Raw genomic sequence first — 22,939 nt, 5'->3', positions numbered from 1 at the left:
AAAATTTAATTCTTAAGTAGTTTTAAAAAAGAGAAGGGAGGAAGCAGTCCAGTCACAACCATTACTATTAAAACCACTTCTCATTAGTTGTTCTTGTAATGTTATAAAACAAATTTTCAAATAATTACCCACCTGGAACATTAATTATACAGTATAATAATCTAAAACTTTGTATATTAAGAATCCCTAATACTTGAAAAAAGGAAGACTGAAATAAAGAAAAGAGAATTAAGACTTGCAGTCCCATGAATTCCTTTCTCCTGGCCCTAAGAACATTTCAGAGAGCTCCAAAACTCTGCTCTCTGCTTTACAGATACGGGTCTTTTAGAGATAGAGGCTGCTGCCATAGGAGATTAAGAAAAAGGGACAATCAAAAGCAAAGAACCCGACTGAGGAAAAAAAAGAATGGTGGTTCTTTTACAGTTTAAGGGCTAGAGCCTGGGCCAGATAAAGCATCAAGACTGGTTATTATTTTGGTTATCAAACAGAAGAAACTGTAGGGTGTGAGGGCAAAGTGGACAGTTTTCAACTACGAGGATTTCTTCAACCTTGAATAGACCCATCAGGAAATCTGAGTAAAAACTGCCTTTCTCGATTCTTCCTAACTTTTTAAAACTTTTTGTAGTTAAGGGATATGAAAACAATGCCAAAGGAATTAGATCAGGGTTGTGATTCTGTGATTAACTTGCCATGTGTGATCTTGAGTAAATAAATTTTAGCTCTAACCCCAGAATCACTAAAGTGGGCCAAATAAATCCCCACTGCCTACCACCTAGGGGAAGAGTGAGTTTATGTTGAAACCAAAGGGCTGTTAAGTCCCCCAACGAGAAGCTTTTGTAAAAATATTACAGGGCCTAATACAACAGCAGCAGGAAATATGTGACCTTCCAAATTCCTAAGCCATTAAACCATATCACATGCAGTAACTCCTGCAGTTCAACATGTTAGAGAGCAAGAAAGGAGGAACTGTGTCTTTGTTAACCAGGTGCTGGTAAACTAATAAACCTTCAGAGAAAATGCAGGTAACCCTTTCTCTCAAGGGCAAAATTCTTACTCCTTAAAATTCAGGAAAGCATTGGAGATGGCAGAATGAAAAGACTTAACAGCAATTCTGTAAAGGGATAAAGGACATTTTAGCGAAACCTTTCAGGCGAAACAAGGGAATTCAAGGAGGAAAGGGACAAAAACATTCAGGTGTCCATCCTTCTCCTTAAAACATCAGGAAATAAAGAGCCAGATCAATTCCCTCCTTCCCACTCTTTTAAGAACTGCCTAAAAGGCACATGGCTAAGATCCCTTTCTCTTTGGGAAATGGGTTTTGTAACAGCTGACAAATCAAATTGGGCCTTATGCCAGGAGTCAGAGTCCAACCATAATATTCTGTAAAGAATGGCATGCAATTGTCTTGTAAATCTCCTGGACAGTCACAGACCAGAAGCTGGCAAGGATGACGACATAGTTCTGATGGAATGTGTCTTATCTTAACCTTGAAGTTACAGATCTGCTCAGGAGCAGCAGTAAATGAGAAATGCACTCAGACACCGGAGGGGACGTAATTCTCTTTTAGACAGTGCGACCCAGTGTATTAGGGTCAAATGAAACACAGAGTCAGACGGACAATTTAAGGGCTAGAGCCTGGACCAGATAAAGCATCAAGACTGGTGGTTCACACTGAGCTTGGACGGGAGCATTCCAGTGTGAGAAATGAGACATGGCTGGCAGGATGATGGCTTGATTAAGGTAGAATCCCGATACCATGACAGAGAAAGAGAGGCTGAGCCTCTGAGCACAACCTTATTATCCTTATGGAAATCTCCATGGGAAGGGGTGAGCTTCTCAAGTTTCTAGAGTCTTTCAGACATAACAGCTCTCAGCCTTTTCTTGAACATACACAGGAACTCTCTGGTAAAGGCATCAACAACCACAGAATCCAGCAATTTAATGGCCCATCAGATCACGAGAAAGAGCAGGCCCACCAACTCTTCATATCAACGATACAAGGCAAATTCACCTTACAGGCCTCTGAGTGCTGGGGGAAAAACACCTAAACCAGGGATCTGGTGAAAATTCAGCCTTGGACAAACATCAAAGAGCTTTGCGGTCAGGCACAGTCAGAACCCACATTCCAAGTCGATGACAGGAAACTTCTTTAACACATGAATCTTCCAGAAAAAAAAAGGGGGGGGGGAAGAGGTGAGGAGGTGAAGCAGAAAGAGAGGGACAAAAAAAGCCCCACACATTATACGGGTAAAAGAAAAAAAAAAAGGTAAAAACTGCCAGTGCCCAGAAATTACAGAGAAGGCATTACTGAGAGCCGGAGCAATCCAGAAGAACAAGAGACATAAAGATTAGCTGTTTGCATCAACCAGTCAATTCTGGAAACAGAGAACCACCCACATGAGATCCCTGGTATCTGTCTACTCTGTCTAGTTCAGGCTCTGCTCTAGTTCCTCCAGTCACTACTTTTCAATGTCAACTGTCCTGGTGGCTTTTCTTAGATCTCGGTGTAGCACACTGTATTTTCATCACGACTTACGAGCAAAAGCATATATATATATATTATATATATTCTAAGTTTTTCTCTAAGTTTTCTTTGTATTGTTTAAAAAGTAATGAAACCGACGGCTAAGCTGCCTCACTGAACTACCTACTAAACTGTCAAAATGCATAATCAATGAGCTCTTTATTTTAGAGTTTCAATATAAATTTTATAAGCCCACTAAAAAGGCAAAATCTTCTATAAAGAAAGTCATTCTAAAGAGTAGGAAAGGGCGAGGGCATATGCAAAGGTCCCTATCACATATATTAATATGCCACTGATGGGTGACTTCAGTTGGTCTAGGCTTGAGAAACTCCCATTTCTCCCCTAAGGCCCTTGGGGAAAGCTGGTGGCTTATGCGAAGATTAAACTGTCAGCTACAACATTGTCTTCAAGGCATCCTCTTTATAGCTTTATTGCAGCAAATAAAACAGATGAAAAGCAACCAAATTTACAGAACCATTTTAATCTGGTTTGTGTTCTTTGCTCTTTATAGATCTAGAAGTACCAATGGTTTTAGGTTTGTAATACATACAGCATAAAACTAAAATACCCTCTATAAAGATGTTTTCTTCCACTAGATTTATGATTTCCAAAGTATAAGCCATGTGACATTTTAACAAAAACACAGCATAGGGACGGCACATTACAGCTGTCCCGGCTGTCTCAGGTTTTGTTAAATGGGCTGCTAACTATCACTCCACCTCCACCAAAAGCCTATGGGCACCCAACTCAAGAGGAGTTAAAAGCTTTCTAAATGTCTATTTAAGAGACTGGATTAGGAAAGAGTTGAGGAGGAAGATTAACTGTGGTCGTTAACACCCCTGTCATTAACAAGCCACATACTGAGAACACAAACTTTATTAATAGAGAGGAGTGTGGAAAGAGGAAATGGTTCTCCCTTGGCTAGCAGAAGCTCCAGTTCATGATCCTTCAAAAATCAGGCCAAGGCACTGCTTCAACCAGTCACAGAATTATTCTGGGGGCAAAGTATCCTATTTGTTGATTATCTAAGCCTCCCACTCCAGCGAGCAAGGGAGTAAAGAGCCTTTTGTTCTTTTAGATTAAAACATCTACATTATAAATGGAGATAAAGGGTGCCTTATAAATTTCATTTGACTGTACTGTCCTCCAAGCTCTGAATGCCATTAAAAAATATAAATGAATGTGTGCTATAGCAATTCTCAGAACTGCTCAAAGCGTTAAGTCTGGTTCATTGGTATATTTACCACTAACACACAAATTCTTGATAACTCATTACCAGATCACAATTCCACAAAATAATAATTTTACATGAGATTTTTCTTTTTCCTTTATTCAAATCTACTGAATTTCTTCTCCCAAGTGTCCATCTTCTCTAAATTTAGTTAGGGCACACCTAAACCCATCGCTGGGCAAGAGGTTAGATAGTCAATTGTTCCAAGATTCATGAGAAAGTAGAATTTGTATCACTATGGGCAAATGTCTTCCAGATGGTGCTTCCAACAACTCTATCCTTGGAATGTACTGAATTCATCTCAAAGCACCACAGTCTCTAGTGAGTGTTAATCTCACACCCATTCCTCTCTATTAATTAAATGTGATGAAGCATGAACTAGTAGATCTTGTCACCTTTCATGAAGAACCTAGCAATTTCATCATAAATCTTAAGAAAAATGACTAAGAGCAACGTTTGAGTAGATTACCACGAATCTTAGATTTTTACATACCACTTTGGCAATTCATGTTCACAAAATATGGAAGGGTTAAAAGAGAACTGAAGTATCCACACCAAATAAAATTATGGCCATAGAGCAGTTTCTAAACAGCCATAAAATTAAGACTCACACTTATCTAGCTTGTACAGATTTTGGCCATCAGCAGTTTAAGGGTTACAAGGGCCCCTTCAGGTCATTTCAACAAAACCTCTATTTGAAGGAAGAGCTTCTACTATGGCAAACAATTTACATTCTAACGTAGTCTTAGTTTTGCAAAGACATTCAAGAGTCATAAAAATTAATTTGCATAACCAAACTAAAATCTCTTAACTGTTGAGATGGTATTAGACTTTAAATCAATATGCTAAAACCTGATTAATACATCCTGACAAAAAAAGGAGTTTTTATATAATTGGAATAAGAAAGATATCTCAGATTGTAAAACTTCAGGAGTAAAAGAGAGCATTCCTTCAACATATGGCATAGTTTTGTGCTCTGCCATTACCTTGGTGTATTAGCAACATGAATTATATTGAAGTCATAGCCTACAATTTAGATAAATAAAATCAAGCCAGTATTGAACTTTTTCCCATCCCATACAACGGTATCCTTGGCAGCTCCTTGGCCATCTATTATGATCCTGACCAATTTCTCTCTGTGGCAATTTAAAAGCTGTAAAAAAAATACATAATGGGTGGTGACAGGAGAAACAAACCTACACCAGAAATTATTGAACCTTGTACGTCTCTGCAAGCGTCTCTATTGACATTTAAGTGTGAGTTACTATGCCACAATATCATAAAAGTGTGCTCTACACTTCAGATATCTTGATAGTTAAATGCAAAGAAAGGCCATCAGATAAACAGCTAAAGGGATGGCCAATCTCAGACCACCCAGCTCTTCCACTGAGCACTCTGACACATTGCTTATGCCAAATAAGATGTTTCTCTCTTTTTGTCTAGCTTCCAACCATCATCCCAATTTAGATCCGATGCCAAAAGGATGATACAGTAATACTGATCCTTGCTCTAAAATTGGTTATGGGACATTTATTGAGGGCCAAATAGGTGTCAAGCATTGCATAAGCAGTGAGCCTAGCCCAGTCTTCAACTTAAGGACTAAGGATTTTAAGATTCTCCTTAGTTAAGTCAGCACTGGTTAGCACCATCCCCAAAGGTTATTACAAAAAAGCTACTAAAGGGGTAACTAGTTAACAGTGGCAATATCAGGACTAGGAATAAGGAGATGTGGGTCCTATCCCAACTAGATCACTGAAAGGTTGAACTGGACAGTTCACTTAACTTTAAGGGTGCTAGCTATTTGCCCTACTTATCTCATAGGTCTGCTGTGGGGGTAAAAAAACTACATACTTTTAAAAATATAAAGCAGGGGCTTCCCTGGTGGTGCAGTGGTTAAGAATCCGCCTGCCAATGCAGGGGACACAGGTTCGAGCCCTGCTCCGGGAAGATCCCACATGCCGCGGAGCAACTAAGCCCATGCACCACAACTACTGAGCCTGCGCTCTAGAGCCTGTGAGCCACAACTACTGAATCCCGTGCACCCTAGAACCCATGCTCTGCAGCAAGAGAAGCCACCGCAATGAGAAGCCCGTGCACCGCAACGAAGAGTAGTCCCCGCTCGCCGCAACTAGAGAGAAAAGCCCGCGCGCAGCAACGAAGACCCAACACAGCCATAAATAAATAAATAAATTTATTTAAAAAATATATATAAAAAGCAGGGAAGTTAATAGTAGATGAAGTTAAAAATAATGAACACGTTGGTGTTTCCTCCTCTTCTATTTTCTGGAACAGTTTGTGTAGAATTTGATATTATTTCTTCCGTAGAAGTTGGGAAATTCAACTGTGAAGCCATCTAGACCTGGAGTTTTCTTTGTGGGGAGGGTGTTAACTACAAATTCCATTATCCTTGATACACATAGGGCTAGTGAGGTTCTGAATTTTCTCTGAAGTGAGCTTTGGTAGTTTGTCTTTCAAGGAAGCCATTCATTTTACCTTAGACATTGAATGTATTGGCATAGTTGTTCATAATACTCCCTTATTACCCTTCCACTGTCTGCAGGATCAGTAGTGATAGCCCTTCTCTTATTCCTGATATTAGTAATTTGTGACGTTTTCCCCTGATCAGACTTGCTCGTTAATTTTATTTATCATCTCAAAAAACCAACTTTCAGTTTCATTGATTTTTCTCTACTGGTTTTTCTTATACTTCATCAACTACTTACTGCTTTTACCTTCACTACTTCCTTTCTTCTGCTTACTTTGGGCTTAATTTGCTTCTTCTTTTTTTAATTCAATAAATTTGACATGTAACACTGTAAGTTTAAGGTATAGAGTATGTTACTTTGATACATTTGTGTATTGTAATATGGTGGAAAATGTAGTGATATTTATGTTACATAACTGCAGTACAACATTATTGTCCATATTCACTATACCATGCATTAGGTCTTTAGGGTTATTTACTACTTGTTACAAGTTTGTACCCTTAAACACCATCACTCTTATCCCTTCTTTTTCTAGGTTCTTAAGATAGAAACAGACTCTAGATCTTTCTGCCTTTTTAATTAAAGCATTTAATACTATAAATTTTCATCTAAGCACTGCCTTGGCTATATCCACAAATTTTGATGTTATCATTTTTTTTTGACGTTATCATTTTTATTCAGTTCAAAGTATTTTCTAATTTTCTGTGTGTGATCTCTTCTTTGATCCATGGTTTACTTAGAAGTGTGTTTAGTTCAAATATCTGGGGATCTTCCAGATGTCTTTCAGTTACTGATTTCTAATTTAATTCCATTATGGCCAGAAAACATACTTGTATGATCAAATCCTTTTAATTTTGAGATTTGTTTTATGACAGAAGATGGTCTGTCTTGGTAAATGTTCCCGTGCACTTGAAAAAAAATGTGTATTCTGCTACTGTTGGATGGAATATCCTATGAATGTCAATTACATCAGCCTGGTTGATAGTGTTGTTCAAGTCTATTCCGTACTGACTTTCTGTCTACTTGTTCTATTAATTACTGAAAAGGAGTGTTGAAATCTTCAATATAATTGCAGATATCTACTATTTCCGTTCTATTGTTTTTTTAATTAAAAGAGGGTGTTGAAGTCTCCAGCATAATTGCAGATGTCTATTATTTAGTTCTATTGTTTTTTTCTTTCTTGTACTTTGACACTTATTATTAGTTGTGTAGAATTATTGTGTCCTCTTTTTTTTTTTTTATTGTGTCCTCTTGATGAGTTGATCCTTTTATCATCTAACCTAGTGTTAGCTATTTGCCCTACCTACCTCATGTCTATTACGGAAAAAGAACAAGAAAACACTCGAGAATATACAGGAAACAGAAGGTAAAATGTTGGATGTTAAAAATAACTTTAATGAATTTGCTTACTATCTGTAAGTTTCACCTATGCTTGTCTCTAACTACACATATGAGGTTTGCCTATGTTTCATCAGATTCCTAGACATAATTTATTGTGAAATACTGAACAAATTAGCAGTATATTACCCTCCACAACTCCCTGTGAGGTAGTAAGTGAGTTTTACTAATTTAGGGATGAGAAACACGGCACAAGGATTTGCCTCAGAAACCAAACTTAAGATAGATTTCCCAGCCTATTGGCTGATCTCTTTAGCAGAGGGCATTTTATTCCAACATAATTATGCCTGCTGGCTCAGATATGAACTTGCTTTATTCTAAGAATTGTAGATTACAATCAGAGAAATACTTGAATTCAATTTGATTCCTCCTCTCCATGGAAGAAATAAATAATGAGTGTGTTATGAAACTTGATCTTAAAGTAGTCCTTTCAGTGACACCATCTCAATCCTATGCTTTCTGGTGTCCTTCCTAGCAATGAAACACAATGGAACAGGCACTTAGTAAGTCTGAAGAATAAGACTGCATGTTGGGACTTCCCTGGTGGTCCAGTGGTTAAGAATCCGCACTTCCACTGCAGGGGGCACGGGTTCGATCCCTGGTCAGGAAACTAAGATCCGGCATGCCAATTGGTTTAAAAAAAAAAAAAGGACTGCATGTGAAAAATTTTAAAACTAGGTCCATGACCTATTTTCAGTTAGAAAAATCTGTCAGTGCTATTTTCTTTTCTTAAAATTCTGCTTACTCCCCTCTCTTTAAAAATAATTTTAAATTGAGGTATAATTGATTGTAAGTGTTTAAATTTGATGAACTATTCTTACTGGATAGGAAATCCAGACTACACAGTCCACAGCCTCATTAGAAAGAGTGAAAAGTGGCCCAGCTAGTCCATTACATTCTTTTTAGAAAATCACACACAATTAACAAGTACAGTTTGTCATCCTGTGTTAACATCCTGAGAAGTTGACAAGCAGCCAACGAAGTCTTCTGTCCCTCAAGTCCTAGGCAAAACCACCAGTGGACTACATTGGCCCAAAATATAAGAATGAGTTCTTGATTTGCATTTAAAATTAACTTCAAAAATAAACTCCAAGACAATTTAGGAGTCACTTCATAAAAGTCCTAGGTCCAGAAGGCTATTAGTTCTCACCTATCCAATTTCTTCCATATAAGAAACTAAGGACTGGGACTTCCCTGGTGGCACAGTGGTTAAGAATCCACCTGCCAATGCAGGGGACTCGGGTTTGAGCCCTGGTCCGGGAAGATCCCACATGCCACAGAGCGTCTAAGCCCATGCGCCACAACTACTGAGCCTGCGCTCTAGAGCCTGCGAGCCACAAGTACTGAAGCCTGCACACCGGAACGAGAAGCCACCGCAATGAGAAGCCCACGCACCGCAACAGAGTAGCCCCCGCTCACAACTAGAGAAAGCCCATGTGCAGCAACAAAGACCCAACACAGCCAAAAAAAGGAAAAAAAAGAAAAAAAAAGAAACTAAGGACTGAAGAGGGCAATTGGCTCACTTGGGTCTCCTGAGCCTTCCCCCGCCCCCCAGCTGCCCCTCATTTTTAAAAATAACCTTTCCTTTTTGAATTAGGTAAAATTTATTTGGATAGGAGTTAGAGAACCAGGGTATAACAGTCTGAATGATGGCCCTCCAAAAGTTATCCATGACCTAATCCCTCAAACCTGTGACTATTACTTTACATGGCAAAAGATGTGATTTAAAGATGTGAAAGGAGAAATTTATCCTGGATTATCAGTGGGCCTTAAGTGCAATCACACGTATCTTTTTAAGAGAGGCAGGAGTTCTGAGACAGACACGCAGAGAAGGCAACATGAAGACAGAGCAGGGAGAGATGAGGCCATAAGCCAAAGAAAACTGACAACCACCAGAGGCTGGAAAGGCAAGAAAGGGACTCTCCCCTAGGGCCTCCGGAATGGGCTCAACACCTTGATTGCAGACTTCTGGCCTCCAGAATTGTGAGAGAATAAATTCCTGTTGTTTGAAGCCACCAGGTTTGTGGTAATTGCAGCCACAGGAAACCAGGACACAGGGGAAATAAAATTTTAAAAATCATAAACCAGACATATATAAAACCAATTACTGATACAAAAAGAATTGTGCTTTAAATGACCCAAAGAATGCCTAAACCCTTTAATCTTTCATTTCAAAGGGTAAGTTGAGGCAATCTCAGGATGCAATTTATCTAAAATTATGGCAGATCTGAGAAGATAAATTCAGAAAGATCTAATATTTACACAGCTTCCAACAAGAACAGTGTAGGTCTTCCCCCAAACATGCTATCTGGTAGAGCTCCCGAACAGACTAAACATGGGCAACAGTTGTCACTGTGGGTGTTCTGCCAACACAAGTGTAAAGTTGTCATCAGAAAAGAACACGTGGCTTCGAGTGGCTTACAGAAATCCAACAAATCTGCGTCCTGGACTCTGCACAAGCCAACTCTTCTCAGGATGACCTGGACTCCTTCCCATTAGTACGATGATCAGCTAAAGCCATCCTCTACAAGGAGGGAAGGAAAATCAAAGTTTATGTCAGGGAAAAAAAGACAACTGCCCAGAGTCCAAGTTCATAGATAACAATGTGTAAATATCAGCCATACTAAGTCAGTTGTGATATCTCACACTGTAATTTATTGCTTTTTAAATCAACATCCAGAGCATTTAGGCCCAGTTTCACATAAGGTAAACGGAAATCAAAATAGACCAAGTAAAAGGACAAGAAAAAATGCTTTACCAGGGGATGTTAAATGGGCTATTTCAATAAGATATATAAATCATGCTATATGGTAAAATAAAATACCTTGATAAAAGCAAAAAATAGTAGTCTTCCTTGGAAACCTTTGTACCCTGGATACCTTTCTCTCTTTTCCAGAGGTACTGTCAAGGGCAGTGAAAATCACCAGAACTTCCCTAGATAATATAAAAATCCAGTCACTTCAGAGGTATGTTCTTTCTTTCTCTTTCCCCAGTTATCATCTTGCTCACCTCCTGCCCAGACAGAAGCTTTCTACTTACTGTATTTCAGACAGACCAGCGAAGATGTGTTATTTTCCCTTTTAGTGAATAATATTTCATGTTTGGATGCAATAAGATGCTTCTAAATTCTAAGTGCAAGTGCCTGAAATTTAATTTTTGTAACAAAGGCTCAGCATTTTATATTGTTAACAGAGAGGAACAAATTAACAACCAAACCAAGTTCTCCAAAGGCAAGAAATAAGTCTAAACTTAGGATTTTCAATGTGATAGTCTCAGAATTTCAATGAAAAATTACCCACCAGAAAGAAATGTTTATCAGACCTATTAACTGTGACACTGTAAGGGAAGTTACAATAAAACAAACAACTTTTATTTGCACACCACAGTAAACCAAAAAGTCTAGCTTCAAGTCCTGAAATTTTTCAGATTAAAATATACCATTAAAAACATCAAATAAGGGGTCACTGATTACAGCCAAGTAGGTGGGGCTGGAAATGAGATGAATCTACTCGGAGTAATCTAGGGTGGCATGATTTGGTTACCTATTTTTCAGTCAGTATTTCTTTTCCCCCAGTGTACAAGTCTCTACACAGCTGAAAAATCAGATCAGCAGAAATCGACCTGTGTTTTTAAGAAAATGAAATAGAGTACTATAGATGAGAAAATGTCAGAGAGGGGCTTCCCTGGTGGCGCAGTGGTTGAGAATCCGCCTGCCTATGCAGGGGACATGCGTTCAATCCCTGGTCCGGGAAGATCCCACATGCCCAGAGCAACTAAGCCCGTGCGCCACAACTACTGAGCCTGTGCTCTAAAGCCCATGAGCCACAACTACTGAAGCCTGCGTGCCTAGAGCTCATGCTCCGCGACAAGAAAAGCCCCCACAATGAGAAGCCCACGCACTGCAACGGAAGAGTAGCCTCCGCTCACCGCAACTACAGAAAGCCCACGTGCAGCAACAAAGACCCAACACAGCCAAAAATAAATAAATAAAATAAATTTTATTAAAAAAAAGAAAATGTCAGAGTGCTTTGCACATTTATTTGCATAATGAAACTTTAAAGGAAACAGGATTAAGTCAAATGAGAATGTAATAAGCACCTGAAGCAAAGTCTACCTTCTTCAAAAACATATTTGCCATTATTTTAGGAAGCCAAACAAACACAAGATGTAATCAACGTTCAAACTGCAAGAAATGGTAAAAACCTTAATGAAATTTTCCTTTTATCCAATCAAACAATGATCATGCTATATCTGAAGACATAATCATGAGGATTTAGTGATCCATTTACCAAAGGACACTTCCTGAACACTTCACCCATCTTCTCCCTCTAAATTCCAATTGGCAAAATAAAAGATTTTGTCAAGATAATCAACTCTACCATCTGTCATTTCAGTCAATGGTTTTCAAGTGGAGATTTTGCACCCCTCCCTCCCAGGACATTTGGTGACATTTTGATTGTCACAAGTGGCGGTGTGGGGGGAGGTGAGATGCATTTATCAGGCTCAAAATATCAATAGTGCTGAGCTTGAGAAACCCTGTAGTAGATCAAGATTGTATTCCTTTCAGACCTAAATAAATTAGGGACAGATACCCTTAATCTATTTCACTTTAGTTCTTATAAACTAAGTAGCTGCATTATTAGCATACCTACGAATAGTTTAGAAGCAAATACAAAATAGGTTTTCCTTTTGCAAGTGCCAGAGAACACGAAAATCTCTCCTCTGGTTCACGATAAGCTCATCTAAAATCATCTTCCTTTTGTACAATGTCAGAAAGGTCTCTACTCATAAGAGAACTTCATATGTATTTGAACTTATTACAGTATTTAAACATTTTTCCCTTGACACTAAATAAATCAGTAAATATTAGTACAGTATAGACTCTGATATAGCCAATATGCAATGAAAATTTGTTTTACTAAAATACACTCGACTGATACGAATGGGCATTACTAACAAGATATGAACTGCATATAAAATACTTTGAAGGAAATATAATCAAAAGGCAAAAATATAACCCAGGTGATGAATGTGTCCTCCTGTCTCCAACACCCTAAGTATCATCCTCCTTAAGCAACTTCCTTTTTATCCAAATCCAGATATCCTCAATAGAACAGCAGAAAGGGCTTAGGAGATCTGTAATGGTGTAAAGAAAGAGATATATATGGAGAGAAAAGTTCCACAGAGAAGAGCCTAAGATAAAGGCACTGGGGACATGGACAATACTTGCAAAGCATTTAGCATAATGCCTAGCAGGTATCAATACTAAGTACTCAAAAAAAGCTACCTTTTTTAAATTTGTATTTTTAAACAGAGGATCACCTTAGTTCTTAACTGAAAAATAGAACTTTTTTGAGGTGTAAGGAGGTGTTGAGAAGTACTTGCTTATAACTGAAAACACAAAAACAATTGGCTTTTAAATTTAACTTGAATCACAAATTATTATCCCTGAAAAGATTTAAACATTGGAAATCGGACCTGTCTCCATCCCACTGTATCCCTAGAGGTAACACGCTTTGGTATGTAGCTTTCCAAAACTTTTTCTGTGGATTTACAAATCTCTTTGTCCGTGAAAATATGCATTATTACAATTATGTTGATTTTTCTTCGGTACCTTTCCACAACAATACAAAGAGATTTATCCTATTCGCTGTAACATTTCAAGTCCGTCTTCCTAAAGAAGCGAGTTCTCAAAGTCAAAAGACCTCCCTTGTTGCCCCCCCCGCAAAACCTAAACATTGCTGGATGGTGGGATGTACCTACATGGGGAAATAAAGCCAAACTCGAGAACTATAGGAGCAAACTTACAGGTTCCCTACCAGAGAAGTGTGTGGCCTAGAGACCCAAAGGCTTCGTTCAAGTCATTGTGAATAAAATACCCACCCCCTCGCGCCATCGCAGGCAGTGACTCCCCATCCTTGCATCCCCAAATCTAAGACCTCCCTCTTTTGGAGCGCTGATTGGACGGCCAGACCGAGCGCTTTCCGTAAGCTGTCCGCCTACTGGCTCCAGATTTGGTCCATCCATTTAACCGCCCGACTGCCGCATCCCCCATTGGAGTCAAACCGCTGCCTCTTGGAGGAGCCCAACCTACCGCGCGCTTCGTGCTCATTGGCTCAGTGAGCCGCTGCTCAGGAAGAGAAAGCCCGCCTCCCACATACCGATGGCCCAAGGACCGGTCAGTCGGCTGCTAAAGGAGGATCCAATTGGCCTATTCACTCGCCAGTCAAACTCTTCGGCTGCAAAGCTCCACAGAAACTACGGGAATAAAACATCCCGCCCCTGTTCTTCCATTGGTTGGGTGGACCCACCGCTCCCCCTTCACGAGCCCCCACCCCGCGGTCCATTCATTTCACACAATAACGGGGCCAACTGGAGTCGGTTCAAGACCTCGTATGCGTAGGCAAGACTGTCCGCCACTTACCCGGGATCGAGACCGATCACTCACGCTAACGTCTCCCCTGTTCCTCGGTGGTGAGGCCGGACCACAGGCCGCCGCTGCCGCCGCGTTCTGCGTAACGCCAACCGCCCGCCAAAACGGATCCTTCCCTGCGCCTGCGCGACCAATCCTGGGACTGGACCCTTTCCCCGCCCATTACGCCTGCGCAAAAAGGGGCCCAACTCCCGCCACTACGCAGGCGCCTTAGGTTCGCAGCTGTCTCCTGCCCGCCATTTCACGTGTTCCAAGCGCCAGGCGGAACTTCTTAACGCGCCTGCGTAAACTCGCCATTTTACTACACATGCGCTCAGCAGGCAGTCGCTGCCAAAAAAAAAAAATTGTTACATGCTAACTACTTTTCTGATTCATAGTATCAATCATGGTTTGACAGATGAGCTGAACGTAAAATTCGTAACGTAGAGAATTAAAAAGTTACCTAAATAACCTAAGTGCATTCAAACATGAATGATTGGTTGACTAGCCTATCAGACTAGTTAATAATATTACTCGGGCACCCATAGACCCCCCCCCCGAGGGGTGGAGACTGCGTAGAACGCCCAAACGGATGACGTTACACAGCACTGCAGTACCAGAGACCAATAGTAGGGGGGGAGCAATTTCAAATATCCAATCAGAGCTACTCAGGGGCGGAGTCTACCAATGCTGAAAGCGAGGAGGCGGGATAAAAGAGCGAGGCCGAAGGTAGGCTGGCAGATACGTTCGGTAGCTTACTTCTTTCTGCTCGTGGACGCCGCCGAGTAAGCATCGTTGACGTCTCCCCCCCACCCTCCACTGCCGTTATGTCTAAGTCAGAGGTGAGTAGGACGCTCTCTCCACCTAAATTTTCTTTTTCGCGCCTTCCTGAGTTCAGTAGGGTTCGGCCTGGTTTGGCTGCTTGCCCCAGCCGGTTCAGCAGTTCTTCGGTCTCTGCCAGGGCCTACCCCTCCCTAAGTTGAGGTCGCCATTTTGTCCTCTTCGCCATGAGGCTGCCGTCCTGCAACCCTTAGCTATCACGCAGGCTCGGTCCACCTTGCAAAACTCTTAAGTACATTCAATATGTTTTTTTACCTTGTCTCAGTGGGCGACTTTCTTAAAGAGCATTTATAGTCGATATTGGCGATGTACTCCTCCCTCCTAGTCCTTTTGTTGCGCGTGCGTCGAAGGGAGTGAGGGACGCATGCGCTCGGCGCCTCCCGGCCCACCCAGCACCCAACAAACCTACCCCAGTGCGGAGAAGCACGTGGCTTGCTGCGACCAGAAGGAACAATAAAGTGTTTCGTACGTTGCCATCTAGTTTTAGTTTTGGTTCTTGTAGCTGGAAGGTGTTTCGCGTTATAGCCCCACTTACCGCTTTTTTTCCCCCTACTCATAGTCACCCAAAGAGCCCGAACAGCTGCGGAAGCTCTTCATCGGAGGTTTGAGCTTTGAAACAACCGATGAGAGTCTGAGGAGCCATTTTGAGCAGTGGGGAACGCTCACAGATTGTGTGGTAAGACTTGAAAGAGACAAAGGACCGTAGAACTCGTTGATTTCTTTGGCTTAGCTTGCTGTATTACCGTCTGAATGTTAATGGGATTATAGTTTCAAGTAAGGTGTGGCTTTAACTGATTAAAAAGCTCCCAATTGATTAGCTTTAGATGGTTAGTGGGAAATTGAAGGGCTTCAGACAAAGGGTTGGTATAAAGTCTCCTACTGCCTTACTTAAGGTAGAAAAGGCAATAGCTTCTGGGGGCTTACCACGTATTAAACATTAAAGGTAATGAGGGATCCAAACACCAAACGCTCCAGAGGCTTCGGGTTTGTCACATATGCCACTGTGGAGGAGGTGGATGCGGCCATGAATGCAAGGCCACACAAGGTGGATGGAAGAGTTGTGGAACCAAAGAGGGCCGTCTCAAGAGAAGTAAGTGATCTTCCCCCCCCCTTCCTTTAGTCATTTGGAAGTGTGCCACTAGGGGGACTTAACATTTAGGGGTGTAACAAACTTAAAATTCTTAACTTGGGGATAGGTTTTGTTAATATAAGTTAACTTAATTTTTTTCGTGTTAGGATTCTCAAAGACCTGGTGCCCACTTAACTGTGAAAAAGATTTTTGTTGGTGGCATTAAAGAAGACACTGAAGAACATCATCTAAGAGATTATTTTGAACAGTATGGGAAAATTGAAGTGATTGAAATCATGACTGACCGAGGCAGTGGCAAAAAGAGAGGCTTTGCTTTTGTAACCTTTGATGATCATGACTCTGTAGACAAGATTGTCAGTAAGTATCGGGTGGCTGGCATTTGCTAAGGGTTTTGAAATCCATGCTGTATTCTAAATGCTGTGTTGGTGTTTTCTTTATCTCCAAATTTTTTCAGTTCAGAAATACCACACTGTGAATGGCCACAACTGTGAAGTAAGGAAAGCCCTATCTAAGCAAGAGATGGCTAGTGCTTCATCCAGCCAAAGAGGTCAGTTTGTTACTTAATTAAACCTTAAACATAATTTTGAGCAATTCCAATTTGTACAGCCTAACAATTAAAACTCGTCTCTTCAGGTCGAAGTGGTTCTGGAAACTTTGGTGGTGGTCGTGGAGGTGGTTTTGGTGGGAATGACAACTTTGGTCGTGGAGGAAACTTCAGCGGTCGAGGTTTGTGTGGTTATAGTTTACTAATGAGAGTTAATGGTAAAATTATAATTACCCCCAGATGTCTTATCCGAAGTTACATTTTAATCCAGATGTAGGTCTGGCTTCTCACTAACCGGTAGTTAGTCTTGCATACGGAAATAATTTACTGATTTAACGCTTCCTAAAATTTAGACTTAGAAGGGGGTGACTTGTATGCGATCCACATACTTCAAACCTGGTTTTTGTTTGTTTGTTTTAATTCTGCTTTTCTCCAGGTGGCTTTGGTGGCAGCCGCGGTGGTGGTGGATATGGTGGCAGTGGGGATGGCTATAATGGATTCGGTAATGATGGTAAGTTTTGTTTTATTTAAGGAACCACAGATTAAAAGTTTTGGCAACCTTTAGAATAGGCTAATAGAGATTAAAAGTCTAGTGCATGATAAGCTCAATTCTGACCTAATAGCATGTTGTGAGCAGGCCTTTAGCTGTCATGCTATCACAGAATGACTGTTGAATACTTTTGTCTTATTGAGAAGAATTGTATTCTTGTAGGTGGTTATGGAGGAGGCGGCCCTGGTTACTCTGGAGGAAGCAGAGGCTATGGAAGTGGTGGACAGGGTTATGGAAACCAGGGCAGTGGCTATGGCGGGAGTGACAGCTATAACAACGGAGGAGGCGGAGGCGGCTTTGGCGGTGGTAGTGGTAGGTATCCAGTGATCCAAGTACTGGCGCAATAGCTAGATTAGCCTTTTAGTATGGGGACTTGATGCTTTTGTGTGTTACGCTGCATGGTACTTTTTTAATTAACGGGCTTGCAATGCTACCTCCTCCTAGCTTTAAGCTGGGGCCGCCTCACTCCCAAATAGATAGATGGATAAGTGGATAGTGGACGTGTCTTCAGTTGGAATTAGATTAGATTCTAGCAGGATTTAGTGTCTTAACTCTTGGGGTCTTAGGCACTTTGTTGACGTATCCAGCATGTGTTTGCTGTGCCCCTGAATGGGTAAAGGTCTTCAAGGCAAGAGAATATATTATTTGCTATACCGTCGTGAGTTGGGTAAATTTTTTTTAATTATTGGATTATTCAACTGAATGCCTTGCCCAGGAGGGATAAAATACAAAGATAAACATTGGAGCCACCAGTTTTGGGAGCAAGGCAGATCAAGCAACTTTTTTACTTTGAACACCAGAATTTATCATTTTCCCCGAGTAACAGATAAAGGTCCTCTTTTCCATTCTTAGGAAGCAATTTTGGAGGTGGTGGAAGCTACAACGATTTTGGCAGTTACAACAATCAGTCTTCAAATTTTGGACCCATGAAAGGAGGAAACTTTGGAGGCAGAAGTTCTGGCCCCTATGGTGGTGGAGGCCAATACTTTGCCAAACCCCGAAACCAAGGTATGGTGTATATGTGGTATGGGAGGGCTAAACTAGTACCGTTGAGGAAAATATTAGACCTTTAGGCAGGGCAGGTGCAGGAAAACTGACAATTTAAAATCTTGAGGAAATTTTAAGTGACTGGTAACTTGTAGTTCAGTTAGGAAAATCATGTGAGCCCAAACTTGTGAATTTGAACTTATATAATACAAATATGAAAGCCCCAAATATAAAAAGTATTACCGTTATTATTCATACTCCTAAAGCTTAAGGGAACAAATTTGTTCTTAGGTGGCTATGGTGGTTCCAGCAGCAGCAGTAGCTATGGCAGTGGCAGAAGGTTTTGATTACTGCCAGGTAAGTGAACAGCTTTTTTTGTTTTCACTTAATTTTCTTGTAATTGATAATGAACACAGTAACCCTAATGTAGCTGAGCAGTGAAACATAGTTAACATTATAATTACAGTAAAATTGTGGATATTAAGTTAATATTCAGATCAGCAAAATTTGTGGGAAACAACTTGCTATTGGATTGTAGCCTTGAGTCTTAATATGTTTAGATTAACAACTTTATTCCATATTGTTCAACAGGAAACAAAGCTTAGCAGGAGAGGAGAGCCAGAGAAGTGACAGGGAAGCTACAGGTTACAACAGATTTGTGAACTCAGCCAAGCACAGTGGTGGCAGGGCCTAGCTGCTACAAAGAAGACATGTTTTAGACAATACTCATGTGTATGGGCAAAAAAACTCGAGGACTGTATTTGTGACTAATTGTATAACAGGTTATTTTAGTTTCTGTTCTGTGGAAAGTGTAAAGCATTCCAACAAAGGGTTTTAATGTAGATTTTTTTTTTTTTTTGCACCCATGCTGTTGATTGCTAAATGTAATAGTCTGATCGTGACGCTGAATAAATGTGTCTTTTTTTTAAATGTGCTGTGTAAAGTTAGTCTACTCTGAAGCCATTTTGGTAAACCACCCCAACAGTGTGAAGTTAGTATTCCTTCAGGGTGATGCCAGGTTCCATTCAAAATTTATTTACAACCTGCTTTGGTGGAGAAGCTACTGTCTTCTGAAACCTTGGTGTAGTTGAACTGACAGTTACTGCGTTGTGACCTTGGAGTTCACCGTGAAAAAGGGTCACCCAAGCCAAGTCATGGAGTTTTTTGATTATTAATATATGATTGTTGGCACATCCTATGCAATATATCTAAATTGGATTATGGTACCAGATATAGATGGGAATGAAGCTTGTGTATCATCCATTATCATGTGTAATAAATAAACAATTTAATACCCTCTTGAATGGAATGACAACTGTATGGATTTGGGACTGGCAGAGCTTTGGACCTTCCCTACCCACTACCCCTGATAATGTTGAATGCTTCTATCACAGTTCAAGTTCAAAACTCTGCCAGGGAATAGAAACCAGATGCTGGCTAATGCCACCCCATAAATCCACAAATTAGAAGTTTTGGGGAGACCTTTTTAAACTGACCAGTATCAGTAAGGAATTTACTCTTAACACAAAAACAGGTTTACATTAAAGGAAAACTGCAGTTTTTGTTCCGGTTGGGTGGGTATATATAGGTTTCTGGATTGACACACTAGTAATTATCTGTATGGAGATAAAAATTGGGTATGGTGAGGAGCCATGTTATTTACTTTAATTCATGCTAACTGCAGTTTTCCTTTAAATACGGCACAAGATGACACAAACATTCTAAATGTTGGTTGTATAGAAAATGACTTCTAAACCTTTATAACAGTTTACTTAATATCCAATCATTGTTATTTGTACATAGCTTCCTTTGAGCCCTCCCTTTGGTACCCTTAATTTCAGTGCCATTGTACTTAGTAGAATAGAGATTTGTTTATCACTAGGACTGTGTATTCCATCCCATGGGTGTGTTACTTGGAAGTTTGGGGAGGGGGTTGGGTGGGGTTGGGTGGGAGGTGGAGGTGGGTGGGAAAGTGTGGGTAATAGTTCCATGGGCTTGATACTGGCTGAGTTTGCAATGGCAGGTGGAACCTTAACTATTGAGGGAGTTTGCAGATACCTCAGGATTCGTGACAATGCCTTTAAAGATCCAGGAGAGATGTTCAGCTACTAGGAACTGCTAGCAAGTATAGCGCGAATGGCTCCGAGGTCAGACACTCTACAGCTGAGAGTAGACACTTGTGGTATGTGGAGTACAGATAAGCCAGGGGCAGGCCACGGCACGCTCCATGAAAGCTAGGAGGGAGTGAAGTTTCAGTGACCATCGCAAGGAAGGAGGCAGACAAGAGTAAGGCACACCTGACTCTTAGGACTAGCAGTCAGAACCAGGAGAAAAGGTTTTATTGCTATGCTGGTAGGTAAGAACAGATTTTACTTACATCCATATAGCTCTCTAAAATCCAGCTTTCTCTTATATTTTCTTTAATATATTGAGCCAAAACTAGTCCAGTTAAGCTGAACTTGGTTTTTCTGGAAATGAATTGCTTAAGTTGACACCCTACTCTTGGCGGCTCCCAACTGAAGGAAGTCAGCACTTTAATTACTTCTACAGTGATACATTTTTACCCTTTAATTTCTATATTTCCTATCTTTTGACCTATTAACTTAAAACAATGGCTCAAAGTAATATATTAGAATCTTCCCCAGAATGCTGGTGGGAGGGTGGGCGGACCATTAGTGGGGGGTGGGAGGGCTTAGCCTGAGATGGACCTTGTCTCTGAGAAAAGCTAGTTCTTAAAGGCTGTTTACTTTTTTAGGGAGGAGTGTGCTACCACAGGCTTAGCAACTCTTAAACAAAATTCCAGTTCAAGCTCATGGCTAAAAGGTAGGTTTTTATAAAGTAACAGTGCTTAGTATTCCTAAAGTAAAATGCCAGGCTGTGCCTCAGAACTAAAAAAAGTAAGATCTATTGTTCTATTATCTAACAGACTGTAGCTGGCAAAAAGCTATTAAAGCAATTGGATTCTCAGTAAAGAGAATGGATGTAGTTGTAGAATCTTTCACCTGCTTATGTATATGCTTTTTTCTTTTTTGCAGGACCATCCTTATGAGGACCTTTATCTGAGCCACTGTGCACTTCATTTTCACTGCCATGCAGTAGTCATTAGCTGCTGCGCAGCTTGAATTAATCATTCAGTTTTGTGAATGGACTTTTTAAAAATAAAATGCATTTAACTTGGTTTTAGTTCTTGTTTTCTATGTCGTCTTCATGATGTTTATGGTAAATAACTTGAGATAGTGCATGTTCTTTACTAGGTCAAGTTTGAGAATGGGAAATGCAGGAGTTAATGGTAAACCAGAAGAATTTTACCCTCATTCCTTAGCAGTGTTTCCATGTAGTCACTGTAAGCTGTTTAAAGAAAACTGCATTATACATGTTTCAAGCATAGCCACGTGTTAATTCAGATGGAGGAAGTACTGGGTTTGTTGGAAGTGATTTTAATGCTGTGTATTGCTATTTTTTAAAGTTTGTCCCATCAGCATCCATGGTTTAGTGAAATCAGAGAAACTGGTTTAATTTCACTGCAGGAGTAAATCTTGACCCAGAAGTGAGCTGTTCGCTACTGCTCCTCTTGAACAGGTCTTTTTTGTAGCTCTCCTGGCAAGGGAAAATGGAGTTGTAGTGAAGGCCAGCTGTTGAGTTTGAGTCTCTTCTGAAACTGTGCTTATCTGTTCAGTTCCTGAGGGGCATAGTGGATCTCATCTTGGGTGAATGAACATTTAATTGGTCTATTTCAGGCTTCAAAAATATTGAGCCAAGGGTAAGAAGGTAAAGGAAGTCCATACAACAATGGTTTGGAGGGATAGAACTGAGACTACCAGTTTGCTTAAAAGTAAATTCCCTATTTTTTAAATGAGCAAATAACCTGTAGGAAGATTAATACCTTGTTCAAATTCTTGTGACCACCCTTCCGTCTTTGGCCTTAGGTACTGTTAAATATGTGTACGAGGGTCTTGCCTGCTATGGTGTACTCCATGGGAAGTGTCTCCTGTTGACCATCCAGTGCCTAGAATGATACCTCAGCTTATTGGGTGCCCAGTAAATATTGGTTGAATGAATGAATGTTTAAATTTGCCTCTGAATTAACCATCTTTGTGAGTTTGGTTAGAATGAAAAACTTCATTCTGATATCCCTTAAGCAAACTAGTCAAATTGAACAACTAAAAAAAAAAAAAAAAAAAAAAAAAAAAAAAAAAGTTGAACAACTAATCTCATTACCACTTGATCCCACATGTTCAGGTTTTTGGAAAGTTGACAGGTTGGACTGTCTTCAGATCTATTAGGAAGTTTTCATTCCCTAGAGACCACTTTTTTCCTGAATCTGTAGGCATGAAGATTCCAGTTTGATCACTTCTGTCTGCTTTTTTGTCTCAACTAATGAATATCAGAACTTGGAAGTAAGGTTTCTCTATTGAAATGGAGCTAGTAAAATTGAATAGAAGTGTAAAGAAGCAAAATGTAATTTATATAATTCAGTGATTGGGAAGAGTGGGAACCACCGCAATTCCAAGCAAGGAGATGAAGGTGTGTGGAGGAGGTTTGACTGGACTTTGATCCATGTGGCTAAGAATTCTGAAACTTAGTCGTGTTCGAAGAAAAAATATACTAATAAAAGGCCCTAGATCTTCAAGGATCTAGAAAGGGGGGCGGAGGCACCGAAACAAGTATTGGGTAACTTCTATCTAATGTAACCAGGGAGATGGAAGATTTCACTGAAATGCATACTGTGCTCCACTGTGGAGCAGACTTGGTACCCAGACCTGGGTGTGAAATCCCTTGAAACTTGGGTGTCCAATCAAATTCTCTCATTGCAATCAAGAGCAGCTCACTCAGTCTTCTGAGAGAGCTCTGGCATATCAGGGCCCAGGCTGAGGGAG

At 40.4% G+C, this 22,939-nt stretch overlaps 2 protein-coding genes and 1 long non-coding RNA gene across 10 annotated transcripts in view; 1 reads left to right on the top strand and 2 right to left on the bottom strand.

The window, feature by feature from the left end:
- CBX5 (chromobox 5) overlaps positions 1-14,217 on the bottom strand; it is a 35,228-nt gene extending 21,011 nt beyond the window's left edge. Inside the window, exons 1-3 of one of the 3 annotated variants that reach the window (XM_019947217.3) lie at positions 14,064-14,214; positions 10,464-10,573; positions 10,062-10,163 (exon numbers count right to left, since the gene is read on the bottom strand). The gene's annotated coding sequence lies outside the window, so the exon portion shown is untranslated. Of the gene's footprint in view, positions 1-10,061; positions 10,164-10,463; positions 10,574-14,063 lie in introns of all 3 variants that reach the window. The other 2 variants (XM_019947219.3, XM_004310793.4) reach the window with 2 other exon arrangements.
- A 538-nt stretch (positions 14,218-14,755) lies between these two features.
- On the top strand, positions 14,756-21,240 carry HNRNPA1 (heterogeneous nuclear ribonucleoprotein A1). 6 transcript variants are annotated; one of them, XR_002178827.3, is made up of 12 exons: positions 14,756-14,893; positions 15,451-15,567; positions 15,835-15,981; positions 16,128-16,338; positions 16,436-16,528; positions 16,615-16,707; positions 16,962-17,036; positions 17,238-17,387; positions 17,928-18,083; positions 18,354-18,419; positions 20,818-20,885; positions 21,098-21,240. XR_002178827.3 is itself a non-coding variant. In XM_019947226.3 (11 exons), exons 1-10 carry the CDS (start codon positions 14,879-14,881, stop codon positions 18,407-18,409), a joined length of 1,113 nt encoding a protein of 370 aa, XP_019802785.1. In that variant the 5' UTR covers positions 14,756-14,878; the 3' UTR covers positions 18,410-18,419; positions 21,098-21,240. The 6 variants fall into 6 exon arrangements, 5 of the variants coding, with proteins under 5 accessions (XP_019802785.1, XP_033722439.1, XP_019802784.1 ...); XM_019947226.3 differs by lacking the exon at positions 20,818-20,885; XM_033866548.2 differs by lacking the exon at positions 21,098-21,240 and having other exon boundaries at positions 20,818-20,987.
- LOC141275869 (uncharacterized) lies at positions 20,374-22,187 on the bottom strand. The gene is made up of 2 exons (XR_012324369.1): positions 21,946-22,187; positions 20,374-21,659 (listed from the first exon to the last, which is right to left on the bottom strand). It is a non-coding gene; the product is annotated as an uncharacterized lncRNA (long non-coding RNA).
- Between the last annotated feature and the right edge of the window lie 752 nt (positions 22,188-22,939).

This window comes from Tursiops truncatus, chromosome 11 (assembly GCF_011762595.2).
Source record: "Tursiops truncatus isolate mTurTru1 chromosome 11, mTurTru1.mat.Y, whole genome shotgun sequence".
Taxonomy (NCBI): Eukaryota; Metazoa; Chordata; class Mammalia; order Artiodactyla; family Delphinidae; genus Tursiops; species Tursiops truncatus.
The sequence above is the reverse complement of the archived record's forward strand: the minus strand, read 5'-3'. Positions and strand labels throughout refer to the sequence as shown.